The following is a 22,526-nucleotide window of genomic DNA, read 5'->3' as shown; positions in this document are numbered from 1 at the left end:
TTCCAGTTGGGCTTCTTTCTCCAGGTCCACTTTCTTTGGGGTTTCTTCTTAAAAAACGAATTCATGATGCATAACTGTTCGCTCTCTGCAAATTCGACAAGTCTGTTTCCTCTCTCGTTTCGTACACTGTAACCATGACTTCAAACTGAGCTTTCACCATTTTTTTCCTCTCCAATTCTAGCATTGAAATCACCTACTAACCAATTACTATTTTGATATGATGGTCCTTGATTACGAACGATCCACGATTACAGTGAAAGTAACAAATTCATTCAAGTTGAAATACCATATTGAAATGTTCAAAACAATAATAAAATACTGATTCTGTATTGATGCCGCTGTGGTGGTCGAGTGGTCATAGTGACGGATTCGTATCGTGAGGATCCGGGTTCGAACCACACCTGCGCCACAGTGGTGGTCGGCTGAAGTTGGTTTTCTGTGGTTCCAACTTCAAGGCGCGAATGCGAGCCGATCTCCCCGTTAAAAAGTCTCGCCACAGAGAGCAACCGGCCTACAACGTTACAAATATTCAATCATTACACTTCACTCGTAATTTGAAGTATAGATGGCAGCACTGAAATATCAGGCACAACACTAGCTAAACACTCAGACTGTTACGTGCACTCACTTTGTTCCAGACTCTGCCAAGAAGCTGGGCTGGAAGAGATCTCGGCAACGGGATAAGTCCGGTAGCAGAGCCACCAGAACCAGAATAAAAATTTTAAGGGGATGCCTGGCCCTTATGCGGGTCATATATTCCCCATACAGGCTGGGGGCCCGTCGCGTCCCCCTGATGAAGGGAAAGACAAGTGAGTAATGTTTGTATTTTTATGTAGTGAATGTATGTGGGAGGAAAGGTCATCATCATCATCATCTTTTTTTTTTTTTTTTTTTTGTCATTTTCGGGAGAAGATCCTCTGGCGTTCATGATTCTGTACTGTTATCAAGCCGTGGGTTTGGAACGAAACCGAAAAAAATAAATCAAAACGGGACAGCGTCACACGGGACGTATGGTCAGAGGTTTTATTTATAACGTTTCAGAATGATTTGATTCGATATTATCCGTATATTGAGTGGACGCTTGCTTAACATTATTTTATTTAGGTTTTTCTTGTTTACAAGTTTTTCTTTGGTTTCCTTTTTTGTACGTGATCTATATCATTTCTTTATTGTTATAATTTTTTCAAACAAAGAAATGATTTATTTCATTTAATTAGATTTGTATTTATTTTTATAATTCACCGTTTTCTTTTCTTTATTCATCTTATTTTTTAATTATAATCATGGGTGTTTGATAATTCCTCTCAGATGTACAGCGTGTGAAACAGGTATAGGCTCTATGAACATTCTATTATTTTTTGTTTCCCTCATAAACTCAGTTAACAATTTATGTAAATTATGTAAATTTACGCTTTTTGTGATATTTTATTTCAATTTCATTCTCTCTTATACACTCTTACAATGATTTAAAGGGATTTTTGACAACAGGATGTGAACAGTAATTGAGGCCACATCCGAGTAGGCAGGTGGGAGATCGTGTTGGGTAAATTGAAATTGTACATATAACGTGTATTAATTTATATCATTTATACATCTGAAACTAATTTTTTTTTTGTATTCTTTTTGAATATCTCAGTTGATTTGGTGCTTTCATTTCCGTATAATTACCGCATTTTCAAATACATTCGAGCCCGGATATAACGAAGTCGCACGGAAATGTGGAAAACATTCGCAATATCGAATGATCGTTATAGCCGATACACGATAAAAATTCGAGTTTAATGAGAAAAATCCACTACGTCGCATCGTCCAAGCATCGTTTCTCAACCTATGGTCCGCGGATTAGGAGTGGTCCGCGAGGATAGGACAGGTGGTCCCTTGATAGAGTTGAAAAATTAATTATGATCAAATTGAAAATTATTCACGTTTGTCACAAATAATAACGATATTCACATGGGTTTGAATAAAATATTAGACTCATATACTGTAAGTCAGTGGTTCTCAAAGTGTGTGTCACGGCTAGTACAGACTAGAGGTGGCCCACAAAGATGGGTCAGGTGGTCCTCAGATAGGCTCACAGGGCCTTAACTGGTATGGTGACCCCACGCATTCTTCATCTAGCCACCCCTTGAGAAAGAAATGCATCTGGACAATCTTATTTTCAGTACTTTTCAAGCTAGTTGTTTACACTTTTTTGACAAATTTATGATGTTATCCTATTTTTTCTTTTTTTCTTCACTCTATATCATTAATCAAAGTTTCCGGGGAGGTCAAAATGACCACACCACGTGCTTAAGTCTTTTTTGTCTGACAGCCGGAGTGTTCAGATCAAAATGACATAGTGAAAGAGCGCCAGTTTTCTTGATAACGGTTTGACATCAATGTGAAACATTGGATATCTCAGGTACGCATGAGGATAGTGTTGTTAGTGAATTGTACGTAAGATCAGGGCCTTCATTTCAACTTTTTCCTGGGGGGGGGGGGCAGAGAACATGTACTCAATGTATTTATAATTATATATATACATATCAATTTTAGTGTATTTTCAAAGCCACCCTACCCTGACTCCCCCAAATGACGGGCCTGCGTAAGATTTGTGTGATCAATATGTTATGGTGTTGTTTGCATGTACTGTGTTTCTCCGACTTAGAATGAGACTAATTTTCGTAGTTGTGAAAATATAGTAAATAGTATTTTAATTTGTAAATTAAATTTTCTGAGTATATTTTAATTATATCTGTTCATTTTTTAACCATGAACATTGCATTCAAAAAATTTAATATATAATCTTAAAAAAATTCAAAAGTTATGTGTCTCTCCATTTCTTTCAAATGAGTGTCCTGATAAAAGACCATTTTTTTAAGAAAATAATTACAAAAATTTGAAAAAATATTTAGTGAATTAATTGATAGATGAAGGAAGTAATTAAAAAACCCATTGCTTTTATGAAAATTTCTTTTGTTAATTTTTTAAAATGTATTAATACTTGCTGGAGTCAAAATGGCACCACGGCACCAGTTACACACAGAATTTTCACAATCCCCAGAGAGGTTATTGGTATTTGCTCATTGCAGTAGAATGCAGCCCTAACCACCAGTGAACCACCACCTTCTCGATGACTAAAATTAGTCTGTGATTTCTAGCACGAATTATGCATTTATTGCCATCATCAGTCAGACCAATCCAGGTTCCACTTCTGATACTGAAAATAATTGAATACCATTTTGGACCATATGACACACACTTGCAAGCCCACTGTAATCCTTGTGTTTGTACTAAAGTTGAAACCTGAGCACAAAAGCTGGTCTTTTTGTAATTTTTCAAAATACTATCATACGTGTATGAATCGTATCCATTCGCATTGAGATTCTAGACAGACTTTTGAATTGCCCCGTAGCCATCTTTGCATAGATGCCAGTCTTTGGATTCTTCTATCATCTGCTCATGGTGTAACGGGTGTGAATCTGCGGGTCAGAAAGGGACCACTTCATTAGTATCAATAACAAGTGCTTATAATTTAAAATACATCCTGTGCCAGTTTGAGATTGTAGCACCCGAGTGGCGTGGTGGTAAGATGCACGTATACCATGTGCCTGAAGGTTGCCGTCACAGTCCCAAGTTCAAACCCGGGAGAGAGTATAGATAAGATATTTTCACCAATGAGCTTAAGGCAACCACCAATAGATGATGCCTTCATTTCCAATCAAACTCATTAATGTCAGTAAATTGTAATATTTGTAATATAATTTGATATGGCCAGAGTTGGTGTTTGGTGAGGTAGTTTGAGTTTGTCAATTGCAGGGCCGTATCCAGAGATGCCCACCTGGTTGTTTACTTTGGATTGGCATGACATCACAGTTGCCACATCGTAAATCCAAAAGAAAAGAATCTGGAAAATTCAGCATGTATTGGCCACCTCCACAGCAGTTGCTGGTACATAAAGTAGTGATTGGATGGTCATATCGCTTGCTTGCATTCTTTCTCAACACCGCCTATAATCACTTGCCAGGTCAAACTCTGCCTGGGAAGTCAGGATCTTCAAGCTAAGGACTAGCTCTCCCTTCATCATTGTTCCTGAGTCTACACACATGTGCTGCTTCTACACGTAAGGTGAAAGGATGGAAAGGAACATCGGTCTGGTTTCGAAGGGCTCAGTGGATTTCTGGACCATGGCCTGGGTAAACTATTCTCCATAGGCTGGATGTGTGAACTGATGGATCGAGAAACAACGTGGTGTGCTGTGAAATATTTTATCGTCAAAATTTCTAATTCATAAATTCTGTAATAATTGAGATGAAATGATTTTGAGTTTATGCTCTCGACTCTTATGTTGGCTTGTGATGTTCACTCTTGATCCCGGAGATTGGACACGTGGTTCATCATAGTGGCCTCTTTGATCTGTGTTTGGTGCTGTATATACCACTTCCAGATAATACTCTGTAAATAGACAGATAGACATTTTATAATGTTGTAAGGGAGCCGTGATTTCTAAAACAGTCCTCCCTTCCACTTTCAACTTCCATATTCTGTTATCTGTAGCTAGCAGCATCTCAAATAACTGATTCTATTGTGTGGAGAATATAAATACTGAACAGTGGGGACGTCATTTATGATAAATTTGCATATTTTGCCAAATCTTAAAAATTCTTTATTTTGTCTAAACTTTTACAAACTCAAATTTCACTCTTTTTGCAAAAACTTTTTTATTACGAATTACAGCACTGTTTTTGATATTCAAATGTGCAAAAAATATTTTTAGGGAGAGAGAAGTATCTGTTAATACTTATTATTCAATAGTTCAGTTTTTTTAAATTTAAGAGCAAATTTCATAAGGGTCTAAACTTTTGCGGTGCACTGTGCCTATATTTTTTAATGAGGTTATTTGAGATTAACCTACATCAATGCTTTATAGCTACAGTATGGATTACACTAAAGAAAACATAGGATGGTTCTTGGTTCGTAAAGATGGGAAAACATTCCAAATTATGCCTGGTATGATGTTTGTTGGAACAGAAGAATGTGACATTCTCTTGCTGGTAATAGATCAATCTTTTTTCATGTTATTGACTTGTTGCAATGAATCAATCAAAATCGCTGGCGAATACCAAGTAGTATTAGTATTTTCTTTGTTACTAGAGAGAAAAGTATTTAAAAAAATTGTATGAGAGGTTTATAAATAAAAAAAATATTATGTTACACACTTTTTGCAATAAAAATTGTTCCTCCTCCCCTATTCATTGAAAAATTTTATTGGTGGCATAGGTAGGAGGGCAGGAGTAGACTATTGTTCTCATGCTCACTATACACACCCTTAGTGATTTGTCTTCCCCTCCATCAGTTAAAGAGCCTGTATTTGCTTCTACTAAGACATTTATGATGTGTGCAACTGCCTACTGTAAAACTCCATAAAAGGCAAATATTTAGCTAATCTCTCACCACTGAACTATAGAGAGAAAGTGGTGAAATTTTACCCATCATACTACCAAACCAAATCTACCAAACGATGGTAGATGGGAACTGAAATACTTATAAAGGATCTTTCCAGAGGTAAATAGTATAAATTACACAGAGCTGACAGTTGAGTGAATTTTCATGTGTCTACTGTCAGAGCAAAAGAATTGGGTGAAAAGTAAGGGGTGGAAGGTTAAAAATTCCTGGAGTTTGGCAGAGGAAGACGTACAGTAGTCTGATCATGAAGGGTTGGTGGAGTTCCCATTGATCCACAAGAGCATTTATGAACAGGTTTTTTTTTCCATTACTTGATATTATCTGAACACAGTGGAGGAAAAGTTTTAAGCATATCAATATGACACTCCAAAAGTTAAGTTTATTTTCAAATCATACAGAGAAAATCTTTTTTCCTATAGAACAAAAAAGTGACATCAATGATCCAGAGGTAACACATGACTTTTTTTTGTTGTGGAGGGGGTCATATTTTTGTTCATAAAATTTAGCTCTTGGCTCGGCTCTGATTGGGATTCTCCAGAAAAAAAGTATGATGGAGGCGATATATTGGTTATTGTACAAGTAGAATTTGATAAAATTACATTGTATGGTCCATGGTAATTAGCTCAGCTCAATAAAGGCATTCTTCAGTTTTGACATATTTTTAAATAAAAATGAATTTCGTTTTTGGAAGTCTTTATTTTGGAGAATCTCTTGTGACCCCCCCCCCAAGGGGGTAGTGACCCACGGTTTGTGCAGCACTAATACATGCGCAACCCATGACATGCAGGCCAAATGTGGCCCTTGGGCTACGGACACATGGGAGAGTTTTCAAGCTGGATGTCAACAGAGCCGTCTTAAGAGTATCATGGGCCCCGGGCCAAATGGTTTTTTGGAGGCCCTACCTGGTAAATCGTAGAAAATTTCAACCGGATCTTATTTTTGTGAGGCTCCTCTTCTCTTGAGGCCCCAGGGCCCATACGTTAAGACGGCACTGGATGTCAAACCTGTTTTCGAGCAGCTTCCACCCCCCTGGCAACAAAAGAGTATACTTTGCATGCGAATGCAAGTTTCATGACGTCACACCATCATTTTCTATTGCTACTCTACCATAAAAATTAACTCAGAATATCTTTTAAAAAAGGATCAACTTTGCAACCCATGGGTCTATTTCGAATTTGAAAATATGCTTATTAAATAATCTTAAATAATAAAATGGTTGGTTTTATAATCTTTTAAAACCAGTCAGTGGCAGTACCATCTTAACAGGTGATCCAACAGGGCCTGAGAAAGGGCCCTGAATTAAACATGGAGCTCCAAATTATTGGAAACTCTCAACTGGAATTGGTTTTTTTTTTAAATGTTTTCACTTATTCTGGAATTATTCATTTCTTTCATTAATTTCAAATTCTCATCATTTCCTAATTTTCATTTGGGGGTTTATATTTTTCTATAGATATTTTTCAACATTCTCCTGCATCGACGGCATCGAAGCCAGTGGGGGGGGGGGGGGTTTCATGTTTCATCATATTATAACAATGGTCGAAGTAGCTCCAGAATTAATTCAGAAACAAATCTCAAGATCAAGTCGAGTGTACACAGGTCTAAAACATTTTCGTTGCCTCTACTGTGCATTCAGTAATAATGTTATAAATTTTTGAGTAGACTTCTAAAACATTGTATAAAATAATGGCTCAAGAGAGCCCCAAAAAATGTCTGGGTTGCAGCCAAATCGGCAGATGTTGTTAAGATGCACTGAAACTGGTGACCCAGCAACAAATGGATTTTTAACTAGATTTTATGTGAATTTGTATGACCTACAGCCCCCTTTAACAAAGTAAGGCTATTTACTAATGTATATTAAAGTGTCTTACAGTATGACCCATCTCAGAATCCCCTGCAAACTAGGTTTCGGTTGCAACTCATAGGTTAAGAACCCTTGCTTTATGCAAATATAAATACAAAATCAGAAGCCACAATAGGCAAATTTCCCAACAGGGTGGCTGAAAAAATAGAGAACAAGTGAGAAAAATCAACATGAAAAAATTTCCAAATTAATCCATTTCGAAATAGCAAAAAAGAAAAAAAATACAAAAGAGAGGAGAAAAAAAGAGAAATACCCTGCAGTGTGCTAAAATTCTTCGTGTGATCATGGCGAGTAGCAAAAAAACATGCAAAGAAATAGAACCAGTTGCATTTCTTTGTGTGCAACCTTGAAGATGAACCTTTTGTGTGGGGAATGCATGTTGTGAGTGACAGGTGCTATACAATCCTGTATTTTCCATTTTTATGCAGTTATTTTCCTCTCCTGCATCATGCCCATGTGTCCATAGTCTTGGAGTCATCTGATGTAGCTCACAATCTCAAACGTAATTTTGTGAGAATAAACCAAACAACACATTTACAGATCACTTAAGTGATCTGGGTGCTGTTCCAGGTCATTTAAGTGATCCGCAGCACATTTTTAGATCACTTAAGTGACCTGTGGTAAATTTAAAGATCACTTAAGTGACCTGTGGTGAATTTAAAGATCACTTAAGTAGCCTGCAGTACAACTATAGATCACTTAAATGGACCTTTTTCCATCTCCACTGCCTTCAATATACCCATCTAGCATTTGTACCCAGGAAAAGAACGTATACATTTCCCATTTCCTCCACAGAGTTTGGGGGGGAAAAACTTCCTTGAAAATCAGCTTGGAAAATTATTTTTCTCGCAGTGAAATGGGCACTTTTTTTTCTGAATGTCTAAAGTGGCTGTTGTTCGGAGGTTGCCTGTAATATTAAGTCTATGGGATGCCTTCGGAGCCAACAAAATGTGGCTGTTGTCCGGAGGTGGCAGTTTTTGTAACACAGTAAAACCTCTCAGATGCGGTCAGCCCTCTTTCATGACCCAATAATAATTTCCCCATGTACTGTATAATAAAAGTATGCTTTTCAAACCACTGATTAATCCTCTTTACTCCTCTTTTATGAACGAATTTTTTTGTCCTGCCATGTCTGCAAAACAGAGGTTTTACTGTACTATATTCTGTGCACAAGTTGTCACACAGATGGTTCTTCCACTACCTGACTGCAAAAAATAAGCAAATATTCTGGAAGAGGACACTGGATTTTGATATAAAATAATATTTTATTTACATATTGTTCAGTTGTTTTTTCTTCTTCAAATAAAAAAATATGAATCTTACATTCTATGACTAGTACTCTTACTTTCCTGCTTACTGCATATCATAACTTTAATATTGTTTTTAAAATACATTATTTTTTTAGATATCATTCTTGATTTCTTGTAAAATTGAAAAATTTACTGATTGGATTAGAATTGAATTTTCAATGCAATAAAATAGAATTTTCTTCAAGATTAATCTTATTTGCAGTCTGTCAGTGCAGATAAAAGGCATGCTGTTATATTTTATGATGTTAAAGTTCAACATATATTCATTAAAGATTTGAACAGTGTTACAGGGGTAAGTTTTTATATATATATGCAATGAATAGTATAATCTCTCTTTCACTCATTAACATATGAACTTTCAATCCTTTGTCAGAATAAATATATTTCAATGATATTTATATCATTCTTTCAGACATATGTGAATGGCAGAAGAATACCTGAACAAGCTTATGTCAAGTTGGAACGTTCAAATATGCTTAGATTTGGATATGATATCCTTTTGTTTTGTTACGTGTTGACTATATTTGTATAAAATTTATGGTTATAGCTCCATTATTCTATAATTGTTTAGTGAATCAAAAAAAAATTTTTTTTCTTTATTAATTTAACACACAATGCAATTTGTCATATGCACCAATGGTGAATTTCGAGATTTTGCTTGCATAGAAGCGCCTTCCCTGTGCATGGCCATTCTCACACACGGCTTAGCAGGAACATTACTCCCAAGCCATAAGTAGTTACGAGTGTGAACATTTGTGGACATGAAAGAGAAATTAGGTGTGTGTCTTTTATTCAACAGTTTCTAGACACTTGGTACCACTTGAAAAAAATCAAAATGGTTGATAAATGGATTAGCAGTTAAAACTTTCTTTGCTGCACTTATTTTCTAATTTATATATATAAAATTCTATCTATACTTCAAATTGAATAAAATTTGATATCATATTTGATTAGATGAAATTGTTCTTAAAAATAGAATTGTTCGTAGCATAAAAAAATATGCATTAACATTTTGTTTATTTAAGTTTAATTTCCTTAATATTGACACGCCCAGATGTTTTCAACCTTCGATATATGAATGGAGGAGTTTCATCTGATGATCAATCACCAGAAAATCGCATGTGTCTTTCTTGGTCAGAAAAGGTAGGGAATTTTGCTTTTTTAAAGCTATATATAATTCTTTAAATCAGTGGTTCTCAAACTTTTGTCGCCCATCGCTCTCTTACCCTAGTCATCATTCATCTGCATCTCCCAGGAAAATTTAGTAGCTATTGTGCATTCATAAAAGAACCACTTTAACCTATCCAGTGTTTTTGTTCTCGCTCCTTCTTACAATGCAATTTATTTTTTCCTCACTGCAAGAATCCATGAAAAGTGGAAATCTGGATTTTTTCGTGAAAACAGGAAAAAGAAGTTATTCTAGTTAGATTATTTTTTTTATATGCTTGCAAGTATAAAGGATTTTACTTGCACACAGACAGGTTTTAGTGATTCAATAGCAAAGACAATGTACTGTATATAGAGATTAGGAGATACCTTTGACTGATTATTAGTGATTCATTTCATACCGTGCACCACCCATTCTCTATCGACCATTGTCGATTTTAGCCATTGCCCCGGATGAGGGGGCTGGGCGGTGTCGGGTGCTTTATTATGCATATAAAATACATGAACACAAAAACACATTATTAAAAAAAAAAAAGTATATATAGATTTAAATATTTCTATTATATGAATATTAGTCATTACAAGAGGTAGCAATTTTTGGCCGAATATATCTCATTTGTTTCTGGTTTTAAAACAAGCAGAGGGTTTTTGCGGCCCTCACCCCACAGTATTTTTGGCAACTTCACGTCTTTGCATATTGTACTCGATATCATTTATAATTTGATAATCCACTCTAGTCAGTTTTAAATCCTCTCTCTACGAAATTATTCCAATGTACAATGCCCCTCAAATAAAGACAAGCATAGAAAAAAAATCTGCATGTGAATAATCATGCGTGATAGAAGTGAAACTTCTAGGTTTGACATGACTAGATTCACCTCAATTAAATTTAATTAGAGATAGATGCCTTTTTCTCAGCCCAGTATATCAAGGAAACAGACATTATGCATTTATTATTATTTTTTGTATTTTATGCCAAGGTGAACTCGGAAAGAAAAGTGTGGTCTCTGCCGGGACTCGAACCCAGGCCTTAATGCATTCTGGGCAAGCATGCCACCATCTACAGCATTGGTGACACGACCCTGTGTTCCCAATGGAGACCAGTTGACTTTTCTGTCTGAGTTCACCTTGGCATAAAATCCAGAAAATAGATATATTGAGCTGAGAAAAAGAGCCGTCTATCTCTATCTCTACCGTTCCACCTGGGGGCCATTTGCTGAAGTTAAGAGAGAAGCTACTAATGCCTCTACTTCAGTGCCACAGTGGGTGAAATAAGGTAGGCAGGATCTTGTCTCCAGTGATGTAGATGGTAGCATGCTTGCCTAGAATGCAAGAGGGTTTGGAATCGAGTCCTGGCGGGGACCAGATGACTTTACTTTCCGAGTTCACCTTGGCATAAAATACAGAAAATATCAGGTTTCCTTTAATTTTAATTATTTAATATTGAATTTAGAAATTTTAAATTTAATTTTAAATAAGATTGATCTTGCTGACCACTTATTTTTCTTAAACTTCCCCTCTCCCCTAAACTTGACTCACTAGATCTAATTGACCCCTTAAATCTCAAGACACCATTTGTCCCGTATAATTGTAACACGTTTGGCATCATAATTGAACCACTGTGAATCCCATGTGTGGCAGATTTGTTCACTAAAAATTTCTGGTTGGCTCTAATCAGATGGGGGCAGGGGCTTTATATTGGGACTATAATTGGGGACGATCCGATTACAGAATAACAGTCAAGAAAAATAAATCAGAGATCATAAAAAAAATAACCTGACATCAATGTAATTGAATAAAAAATTATTTAAAATAAATGAAATTGCATTATGACAGCGCAGCCAATTAGGAGCTGGCACTCTGATGTCACAAAACTTGCATTTGCATACAAAATATACTCTCGTGTCTACAAGGGAGTGCGGCATCACAGGGGGTAGGGAAAGGTAATAGACTGTCTTTGTCCGACATAAACCGTTCAAACTATCCCTCTCCACCCAACTTTATTTTCCTACACAGTCGAACCTCTATTGACATCCCCCCACCACCACAACCCATCTATTTCTCGGACCTTCATCACACAATCAATTAGAGGAAAAGGAAAGCTGCGTTTTGAGAAAAAAGAAAGTGTTTCACTTTTTGTAATGAATTTCCATTCCCTCACAGAAATTCAATCTTATGTTGCTTTCATTGTTATGTCGCTATAGAAGTTTCACTTCAAAAAAATGTAAAGATAAAAGGGAAAAAAAATTGTAACAGATGTGATGAGCTGGAATCGAACCTGTAACCTCTAGATTGTGAGTCCTACGCTCTGTGGGCCATTCAAGTATTATGTCAGCAGATTTTTAGCCCTTTTTGACCCTCCACCCTTGTCAGCAAAATTTTGTCAGCTCTGCCTCCTACCTCCTAATGCACATTGGAATCAGAGCCCTACAAGAGGGGGGGGGCACAAGCATTCCCCCTCCTCAGACGATCAAAAATCTATTTTTCTGATGCAAAAAATATTTAAAAAAAAATTAAAATATTGGAAGAGAATATATTGATATGTTATTCTAATAAATTTCTATTCATTTCAATGCTATTTGAAGGCTAAGAATTCAACTTTTTCTTTAAGAAATTCATCGCGACCTACCCTTTAAGCCATTGAGCTCAACCCATGGCCCATGGGCGGAATGTAGCCCCAGGGTTATCTGATGCGGCGAGCCACCTCAAATCTGATTTTGTAAAAATGAACTAAGCGGTGCATTTACAGATTGCTTAAGTGACCCATGGCTCAATTCCAGAACATTTAAGCCACCTGTGGCACATTTTCAGATCACTCAAGTAGGCCCATGGCACATTTACTGATCACTTGAGTGACCCGCAACACAGTTCCAGAACACTTCAGACGCAATTTTAGAGTCTTAAGTGGCCTGCAGTGTAGTTCTACATCATTCAAGTTAATTGTTACTCGCTGCATATTCTCATTACTTAAGTGATCCATAGCATATTCACAGATCATTTGAGCAATGCGCGGTGCAGTTCCAGAGCACTTATGCAGCCTACGACACAATTATAGAGCTCAGACACATTTCCAGATCACTTAAAAGATCCGCAAAACATTTAAAGATTACTAAAGTGGCTCTATAGAAGACTTATCAATAGGGGATATTAGTTCAAGTGCCCACAATCTAGGGAAAGGTTTTTCTCGTTTATGGCACACTCAGTAAAGATGCCATTAAGAATTATTTTTATGAAGAGTAGTTGATGATATTGCATAAAAGCATAATTCAAACCCCCTTCCTCTCTTGTCATCAAAAGTCAGCAAATCGGAACCCCCCTTCCTCCATTGATGCTGACATAATACTTGAATGACCCCTATTGACTGCACCAGAACCGGTTGCAAATACTTGCTAGATATATTAATAGCTCGAATAGGTCACGAGAGACAGTAGCTTGCTCCTTTCATGCGCTTTAGGATATTCATTGCTCCGTGTCCCGATCCATAGTGGCTACTACCTCCCCCACCCAACTTTATTTTCTTATACAGCGGAATATCTATTGACATCCTTTCCACCACAACCTATCTGCTTCACCGAACTTTATCACACAATCAGTTATTCTACGGAACAGGTTTTTAAGGGAAAAGAAAGCATTAGCACTTTCTGTGATGAATTTTCTTTCCCTCACCAACTTTCACTCTTATGTCCCTTTCACTGTCATGTCGCTATAGAAGTTTTACTTCAAAAAGGGATAAAGAAGATTTTGAGTGAAAAATGAGTTTTTATCTTCTCAAGTTTACTTTTTCTTATCTCAAATTGGTGCACACACACTCGCCAAGTGAAAGAATGGTGTTTGTGTTTCTTCTATAGAACTTGCGACATAATATTGCATAATAAGCATTAGACGGATTAAAGCACAAAGATGCACAACATCAATATCACTAGCTCGTTGTGACGGCCCTGACAAAGGTTGGTGACGCCCGTAGGAGCCACGATACATACTTTGAGAAACACTGTTTCAAACAAAATAATAATAACCAATATTTTTTCAGATTAAATTGTAAGGCTAGTCCCAAGTGATTCAGATAAATTGTGGCATTACCATTCAGATTAAATTGTGGGGCTAGTTCACTGCTTGGCTTGACTGAAGTCACAGCGATCTTTCTGGGATTTGTGATTTGTTGAATTTTTATTTTCTTCAAGATGAAATAGGTGCTTTACAAAAAGTTGCTACTGAGACATAAAATGTGAAGTCACAACAAATCACTCATTTTTTACATGGAAATTTTTTTTATTTCACCATATATGCTATTATGCAGGTACATCAATGCTCACAAAATATTGACTCCCTTGCTGTAAGTTGTTTAATGTGAAAGAAAAAAAAATTCTAGAGAATATTTTGAATTTTTAAAACTTAGTTATGTTGAATTTCTTTATTTTTATTCAGTCAGAGAGCTGTAAGGATAGCAGGTCTAAAACTCCAGATCCAAGTCCAACTTTTGCAATATCTGGAAAAGTGTTTGAGAAGAAAAAGAGAAATAAGCTGCAAGATTCTTTGGAAGATTTACATGACATTACTGATTATACAAAAGCAGAAGAGAGTTGTGCGCAAAAAACTGTTTCCCCTTCATTTAGTTCTTTGACTTTTCGAAAGAGTTCTCCTCAGGTCCTTGCAGAGTCTGCAACATTATATCCAGAAAGTAATTATTTTTTTTTTTATCAATGATTTTTTTTTTTGTAATTTCATCATACAAATGATTGGAAATTTTTTAAAAAATGTTTTGATTCCCTAATGCTTATTATTTTATGAAAAAACAGAAAGAAATAATCTTTTTTTTTCACCAATGTTTGTGAAAAACTGAATTGGTGTTGTACAGAGAATATATGAATCTGTTGAATAGAGTGTCGATGTGTGTAATGAACACATGAAGATGAAGTTAGATATTTATTCATAGATATTCTTATCTTTTTACTATTCCCATGTGTAGCTTCAATGGAAAAAATGAAAGCCAATTCTGAGAATAATAGCTTTGCATCAAACAAGTTGACAACTGAAATACATGACTCTTTAGAACTTCCTAAACCTGAACATTCCATGTCTGAATGTAGTGGAGCAACTGCAGGATCAACAGGATCATTAGCAATGGCCTTCACAGTTCCTTTCGACAGTCCCACTCCACAAAAAGACTTCAGTATACGAGATAGCATAAGCAAATATGCCCCTAAAAAGGATCCAGGAAAAGTATGTAGACAAAAGCAAGCATGTAAAACAGAATCTGGAGGAAAAGTGAGCCCATTTTCATTCACACCATATATATGTATTGTGCAAACATATAATTCACACTTTTATAAGATAAGTAATACTTGGTAAAAATTTATTATCTTAATAGTTTTTGAATTTTTTTCTTTCTTTCTATGCTTTCATTTTGTTGAATCAGTTTAAAATTAGTTACACCTTTCTCAAGTATTTTAATTTCTTTATCTAAATTTAACATTTATTCTGTCTAGCCAACATTGAAGCCAGTTTTACAAAAAGTTGTGAAAGTTTCCAAGAGCACAGAAAAAGTAGAGGCTCCTAAGAAAAGAGATCTTGGAGAAAGTATATATTTCATGTTTCATGTAGCTAAATTTTCTAGTGGTCAAAAAACATTTTGATTTTTTTTTCATATAAGGATTTAATTTTAGCTGTTGTAAAAATGCATTCAAATTTTTAGTTTCAGTGTAGTGTGAATGATTTTTTTCCCCCATTGATATAAGCTTAACTCAATTTAGATGAGAGATAACGTGATATATATATATATGCTTAAAAAACATGAAAATTTCTTTGATGCTGATTATATACTGCTGCTTCTTATCTGCAGATTTTGTTTCTGAAAAGTTAAAGCAGAAATAAATATTTTAAATATTAATTCATAAAAAATAATTTTCTAAAGATTTTCGTAGGTGGCATACAGATGAGAGAGTAGAAAAATCAACATGTTTTTTTTTACAAAAATGTTAAACAACACTTTCCATTTGGACATTTTCTAGTTGGGCATTTTGCCTGTTGTGGCCTTGTATTTATATTTCATAAGATTTCTTGATTCATGAATAAAATTTTCACATGCAGATTATACACTGCTATGGAGACACAAATTTCAATGAATTTCTGTCCAGTTTTTTGTCAAATTAAAAAATATAGTTTTATCATTAAATTGAGGCTTACTGTATTTTATATTTTGATTGTATGCATTAATTAATTTTTCTTTCAATTCATTGTTTAGAGACATCAGGAAACTTGGATGCTAATGCAAAATTGGATCATGAAGTAAATGAAAAAACAAGCCCAATTCTCAGTCATGGAGCATCTTACCTGATTCAAAGGATGTTTAAAGGAGATGAGATGGATAAAGAACTCACTATCAACCAAATTAATTATCCAAAAAGTAATAATCTTCCTCATCCATCCTCAGAAAAAGCAGTTACGCATAACTCCCCAGCAGAGATTGAAAGAAATGAAGTAACATCAAGAAATGAAGATGCTCGAAGTGATACAGGCACTTATACTGTGGATGAAGAAAACAGTGAAGCAGTTGCAGATGCTAGACGGATGATTGATAAAGTTTTTGGCGTGCCTTCTAGTCTACCAAATGACAAATCCTTTGAAAAAATGTCTCCTAAACACACAGATAACAAATCATTTGTTGTTGAACAATCCAGATCTGCCAATTTGTTAAATAAATCCTCTGATGCACAGCAAAGAAATGATGAACCACATGCCAATAAAGAACAATGGATAAATAATAGATTTCATGTTATTGAAGATATACCTGTGAGTTTTTATTATATATTTTTATATCTTTTGAAGCACTCTTATAAATTGATTGTTTATAGCAGGGGTTCTCAAACTCCCCCAGCACCCCTTACTCTAATCAACTCTTATCGGTGGCTCCCCAGAGCTGTTTAACTAGCATCCCTCTGAAAAACCTTTGTCAGACCACCACTCCGCAGTGCCCTGACAAAGGTTTGCAGCACATAGTTTGAGTTTGAGAATTCCTGGTTTATAGTATTAACACTTTGCATGATAGAAAATACTACTGGTAAACTACACACATTCACCTCATTCATATTCCTCTATGGAATTTCTAATGAATGAGTACATGTTGGAATGTGCGTGTATGCTTTGTGAACCTTATGTGAAGTTTGTTTCTACCTAATGCTTGTTATAGTGCTGCCATCTGCTATATATTTTTCCAACTATGAATGTAGTCAGGGATGCAGGAAGTCAAAAATGATTGGTGTTTCTCGAAGTGTACTTGCTTTGCAAAGTAATAATAAATTTCTTCGGATAGAATATACCAATCCATCGGAGACCATACATCCCGCTTTCAAGTAGAATGTCCCACAATGCTCTAGTCAGATGTGCCTTATCAGTTGGGATCTGAATTCACTCTTTGGCCATTGAATCAACATTACAAGAGTCTGCCAGAATGTAATATATTCTGGGCAACAAGTTGACCAGGTATCTAATTGCAGATCTGTTGCGTTTTATATTTATTTTGTGCATATATTGTGGATTCAGATTGGAATCTGTGAATGCAATGTGGGGCAGAGATAGATTGTATTTTTATTGGTAACATGTGCACACACATGCTGGACTTGAGAAGATGCAGTCACACCCATGGTCGCAACTAAGGCAGTTCATGCGGGCAGGCAGAATGTGGAAGGGAAAGAGACGACGATGAGAGAGGGAAAACGAAACACATGTCTAGTCAGACAAACAACATTTAATACAAGCAAAGAGAATAACGATCATACAGCAGCAATCAAGTTTATGGAAAGCAGAAAGTCCCCAAAAGAGAGAAAAGTTTCATATATGGTGAAAGAACATGAATACACACAGTAAGGGGGAGAATGGTACTATTCCAACACCCCCACTTCATTTGGCCCATATATATATATATATATATATATATATATATATATATATATATATATATAAAAATAAATAAACATAAAATTTCTTAATTTTACAACATTAAGTGCTTTCGTGAATATACTTTCGATGGGTAACTTATTCTGAGTAAATATTCTGAATGTCTGGTAAATCTTCATTGATTTTCTCGCAAACAAAATATATCAATGTGTTTCACATGATTGCTGGTGAGTGACATAGCACTTCAGCTGTCACAGTACCGAGTCATGCATTTGCTGGCGCAACTTTACAATTCAGTTCCTGCAACCAGAGAAGTTCTTGAATGGCTGAGTTTGATGAGCCATTACTTGCCATGAGCTCCACTTTTGTTGTGGAAAGAGCGACCATTTGCTGTTTCTTTGAATTCCAGCTGACCGCTCCGGAGGCATTGCAGAAGACATCCCGTAGTTGACTTAATGTCATCTTTATCTCCAGTCCAGTATGTCCTGTTTTCCCTTTCTGCTACCCCATTCTGCTGTGGAGAATAAGCCACAGTTAGCTGAGTTTGCACAACTTTATCAGCTAAGTATTTCCTCAAATTTTGATTCTGGTATTCACCTCCTCGATCCGATCAGATCACCTTTACTTTTCGACCGAATTGATTTTCAACAAGATTCAGGTACTGTTTCAGAGCATTGGATACGTCTGACTTATGTGCCAGCAAATATACTTGAGTATACCTTGAATAGTCATCGATGAACATGACAACATACCGCTTTCCACTTGGTGTGATCGTTTGCATCGAGCCGCACACATCAGTATGAATTAGATTCAACGATGTGCTTGACTCACGCTTGGATTGCTTGGGAAATGGTAGTCTCAAAAGTTTCCCTTTCATGCACATATCGCAAGACATGTTGAAACCACAGTCAATGAGTTGCAAATCATGAACAAGTCCTTCAGCATGCATCTTCTTGATGGTTTCTATATCTCTATGACCCATTTTTTGATGGCATGTGTGTACGCAATTTTCTTTATGTCCAGTCACTGTATTCACTTTATGTAACTGACACAACTGTAATCTGTACAGATTTCTGACAGAGTCAGCAATGCCGATCTGCTTTCCATTTTTATGAATTTCACAATAATCATCATGAAAGTTCACGGAAGCATCATGCAAAGTTAGCTGACGAACGGATATAAGATTACTGACGACATCAGGAGCATACAATACATTTGAAAGTAACACTTTTTTCACAGTACCATCTAAATTTTTCAATAGCATATTCCTGGAACCTATGCCTAGCAAATGAGCTGTTTCGCTGTTTGCGACTTCAATATTATCTTTATATGATTTGATTGCTGTATTTTTGAAACATATGACAACCATATTTTTATGGGCATCTTTTTATCAGCCACCTCGTTGGGCATTTTGCCTGTTGTGGCGTTGTATTTGTATTTGTATTTGTATATATGAATTATCTAACGATGTGAAAAAATTGATATCATTACTCACGTGGCACCAAAATCCACAATCCAGTTTTCCGAACGTATGCCTAGTGAAAGCAAGGTATCCTTTTGCTGAGCGGCGCTCACTTTATTTTCACTTGAGCTCCTGGATGTTTTCTCCCAATGATTCCTTGTCCACTCGATGTATTTTCTACATCTGTTCTTAACGTGGCTGGTCTTCTTGCAAAAATAGCACTTTATGGAGTTTTTCTTCTCGACGTGGCTTGATCCGAGTTCATTCTTTTGGTCCATTCTTTGGATCCTCTCCCAGTGAGGATCTCTACCCATGCTGAGGGCATTGCCCTCCCGCATGTCAAAGGTGGACTCAACTGATCTAATGTTTATGCATATGCTGCAGAAAGTTACCGACTGTGGAATCCGTTGTTAAATTCTGAAAACGATGGGAGGGGAGACTTGTGTTCACATATTTTTTCTCTTCTTTTCTCTGTCCAATTCAAGTTGCTAAAAATATAAGAGAGGGTGAAAAAACAAAAATTAGATGATGGTGGTAGGATATCGTGCAGGATTAAACAGTTTCACTATTATAGCTGAAAATCTCCCAAGTAAGAAGTGTTAATTTGATTACATATTTCGTTTTAACAACTGGCTGATGTGAAGATGAATTTTGGGAAAGAGAGAAAATTCAGCTACACTTGTGGGGAATCTAACCATAACTCACTAAACAATTATTGAATGTCTAGTCAGCAGTGATCTGACCTACGTCTTTTCACTTTCCGGGTGAGCGTCCTAGACCACTAGACCAGTGGTGCACAAACTTTTTGAAGCGTGACCCCCTTTTGATAAAAAAATAATAATAAATATATATTTGGTGATCCCTACATGGGCTGACCATACCGGGCCGTCCCGATTTTTTGCTAGTAAACGTGATGTCCCAAAAGCCCATTTTGAAACACTTGTTTTGATTTTGATTAGGCAAAATTGAGTTCCAAAGATATTAAATTTTTTTAAATTTTGTTGCAGTTCAAAGCTGCCGCCTCCTAAATTTTTCCGCCCAGAACAGTTGCCCCCCCCCCTAGTTCCGGCCCTGCATCGTATCAGTATAAATATTTTTTTTTTCAAATCAATTTATTAATTAATATAAGGTTGATAAAAGTATTACATTTGATTAATGAAAACCACCAATAAGACACCTATACTCTGTTCGTTCTAACTTGGGTCCTGATGTAAATAAAAGCACGTGTGCGATGCCCAAAATGATTGGTTGAAGAACATTTCACATTTTCTTACTGCGCAACACCGCCAAAAATATAGTCCTTTGTCGTTTGCCCCTCATACCATAAAATAACTCATAATTTTTTTTTTTTTTTAAATATTTATTCCATATTATTTTAAAGTTATCTGGAAGATGGGAAAAAATATTTTTTAAAGATCGGTCAAAGTGTTTTTGCTGCTATGTCTTCAGGGTGGGTGTTGACAGGATACGCCTTTCTCACTCAAACATTACCGTCCCATTTTTAAATGGAAGTTTCATTTTATTATTATTATTCCTATTCGCAAACAGATTTGATATACACTTGTATACGCTTCTTCAAGAGGTCTTGCAAGAAAAAGAGTTTTCTTCTTTATCGTTTGATGACATAAATGAAATATGCGTGTCTATCTTGTTTGGCAGAGCCATTTGAAAATGCATTTCTTTGCAGCTGCTCTGGACTCCTATAAACAAAGTTTCTGTCAACAAGATTTTTTTTTCTCACCCACGTGCTTTGACGTACACTGAACGAGGGGGGGGGGGTCACTTATCGTTCGTGGTGAATGTACGCATTTCAAAAGAATTCTCACTTCTGCTTGAGCAGCTTGTTGGGAGGAAGTAATATTGGTTTCGTCGAAGGCGGCGAGCCGAAGTCAGGATTATCATGTAGACGTGAAGGTAACGTTTTGAAACTCTGGTTCGAAAGAGTAATGCTCATTTTGGATTCAGTTAGCCTCATTATGACAGACACTATAGATCCGGTGAGAAAGCCTGGCCTGGGGGACCCATTAAAGATTGCAGTCCAGGGGCACCTGCTGCTGGATGTTGGGGCCATGGCTCGCAACCTACGCACGGATAAAAAACCGAAATTGTTGACAAAAAACAGGATATCAACAACAGGTTGAAGTAAATGTGGATGACTCTCTCATCAAATTGGAACTTCTACAGCCCATGGATTATTATGAAATATTTAATTATACAGACCTGCAAGAAAAATAAGAAGCGGCAACACAACGGTAATTTGCTCATAATTTGTCTCACGTTATAATTAGTAGCATATCCGGCCCAGGAAAATCATACGGCGTAAATTAGCTCGGAAATAAAATTGTAAAATTCTGAAGAAAAAAAAGTAATAAGAAACAATTAGGATTTTTTTTTCTCACTATCTGCCGTAAAATAATAAACAACTCGCACAAACTTTTGTAACGACCATGGCCCCACATCCTGCCGCAAGACCCCCCCCCAGGCTGTGTCTGGGCTGGAGCCCTGTCATCCCAACTCTTGAGGAGTGTGCCATGATAACGACAGAATATGTTATCGATTTTTTTTTTGGGAGATATATATACCTCTTTCTATTATAATTAGTGTTATCAACAGTTTTTATTTCAAAAAAATTTGGGGAACAGTGAAAAAAAATTTCCAATGAAAAAATGATTTACAATCTCCCGTTTGAGGGAAAAAACGTTCATTACGTGTTCTGAACACGTAATGAAGGGGCGGGTAAAATTACAACCAATAGAGATAAAGGATGCAGAGTGATATCAAAAATTGGTACAGCGGTTTATTTACATCAGGACCCAAGTTAGAGCGAACAGAGTATAGGTCCCATACTGGTTGTTACAATGAAGTTAATTTATAAACTTTAACAATTGACAATATAAAATATAATTACAGCGCTTAGTAACTTTTGAGGAGAAAAAAAGATAAAATGAAAAAATCAAAATATACTCACACACATATAGTACATAAGTTATATATAAAATACAATATAATGATGCAACGGCAGGGGGTGCATTATTACTTAGGGGCCATTCAAGTATTACGTAAGCAGATTTTTAGCCATTTTTGACCCCCCCCTTGTCAGCAAAATTTCGTCAGCAGCTTAGAATATTTCATATCTTCAAAAAGGGTGGTTGATGACGTAAGCAACCTTCAACCCCCCCCCCCTTCCCCTTTGTCATCAAAAGTCAGCAAATCTGAAATCCCTTTTCCCCCTTTGATGCTGATGTAATACTTGAATGACCCCTTATATAAAAAAAATCGATAAATAAATCAACATGAGTTTATATAATATGATTTGAAATAGTACAGCAGAGCTGAGAACAAAAAGGAATTTTAAATGAGAAATTAATTAGTTGGAGCGGGA

At 36.1% G+C, this 22,526-nt stretch overlaps 1 protein-coding gene across 1 annotated transcript in view; it reads left to right on the top strand.

Moving 5' to 3' along the window:
- Nucleotides 1-1,105: 1,105 nt before the first annotated feature.
- The window catches only part of LOC149072604 (uncharacterized), a 72,646-nt gene continuing 51,225 nt past the window's right edge, over nucleotides 1,106-22,526 (top strand). The window contains exons 1-9 of the mRNA XM_089247031.1: nucleotides 1,106-1,328; nucleotides 4,913-5,036; nucleotides 8,825-8,914; nucleotides 9,035-9,113; nucleotides 9,671-9,765; nucleotides 14,215-14,467; nucleotides 14,756-15,054; nucleotides 15,276-15,366; nucleotides 16,031-16,578. Of these exons, the coding sequence (XP_089103157.1) occupies nucleotides 4,920-5,036; nucleotides 8,825-8,914; nucleotides 9,035-9,113; nucleotides 9,671-9,765; nucleotides 14,215-14,467; nucleotides 14,756-15,054; nucleotides 15,276-15,366; nucleotides 16,031-16,578 (1,572 nt within the window). The 5' untranslated portion in view covers nucleotides 1,106-1,328; nucleotides 4,913-4,919. The remainder of the gene's footprint in view (nucleotides 1,329-4,912; nucleotides 5,037-8,824; nucleotides 8,915-9,034; nucleotides 9,114-9,670; nucleotides 9,766-14,214; nucleotides 14,468-14,755; nucleotides 15,055-15,275; nucleotides 15,367-16,030; nucleotides 16,579-22,526) is intronic.

This window comes from Pholcus phalangioides, unplaced genomic scaffold, assembly GCF_987345545.1.
Source record: "Pholcus phalangioides strain wild (caught in Gottingen) unplaced genomic scaffold, Ppha-v1.0 ptg000017l_1, whole genome shotgun sequence".
Taxonomy (NCBI): domain Eukaryota; kingdom Metazoa; phylum Arthropoda; class Arachnida; order Araneae; family Pholcidae; genus Pholcus; species Pholcus phalangioides.
This window is presented reverse-complemented; position numbering and strand designations above follow the sequence as displayed.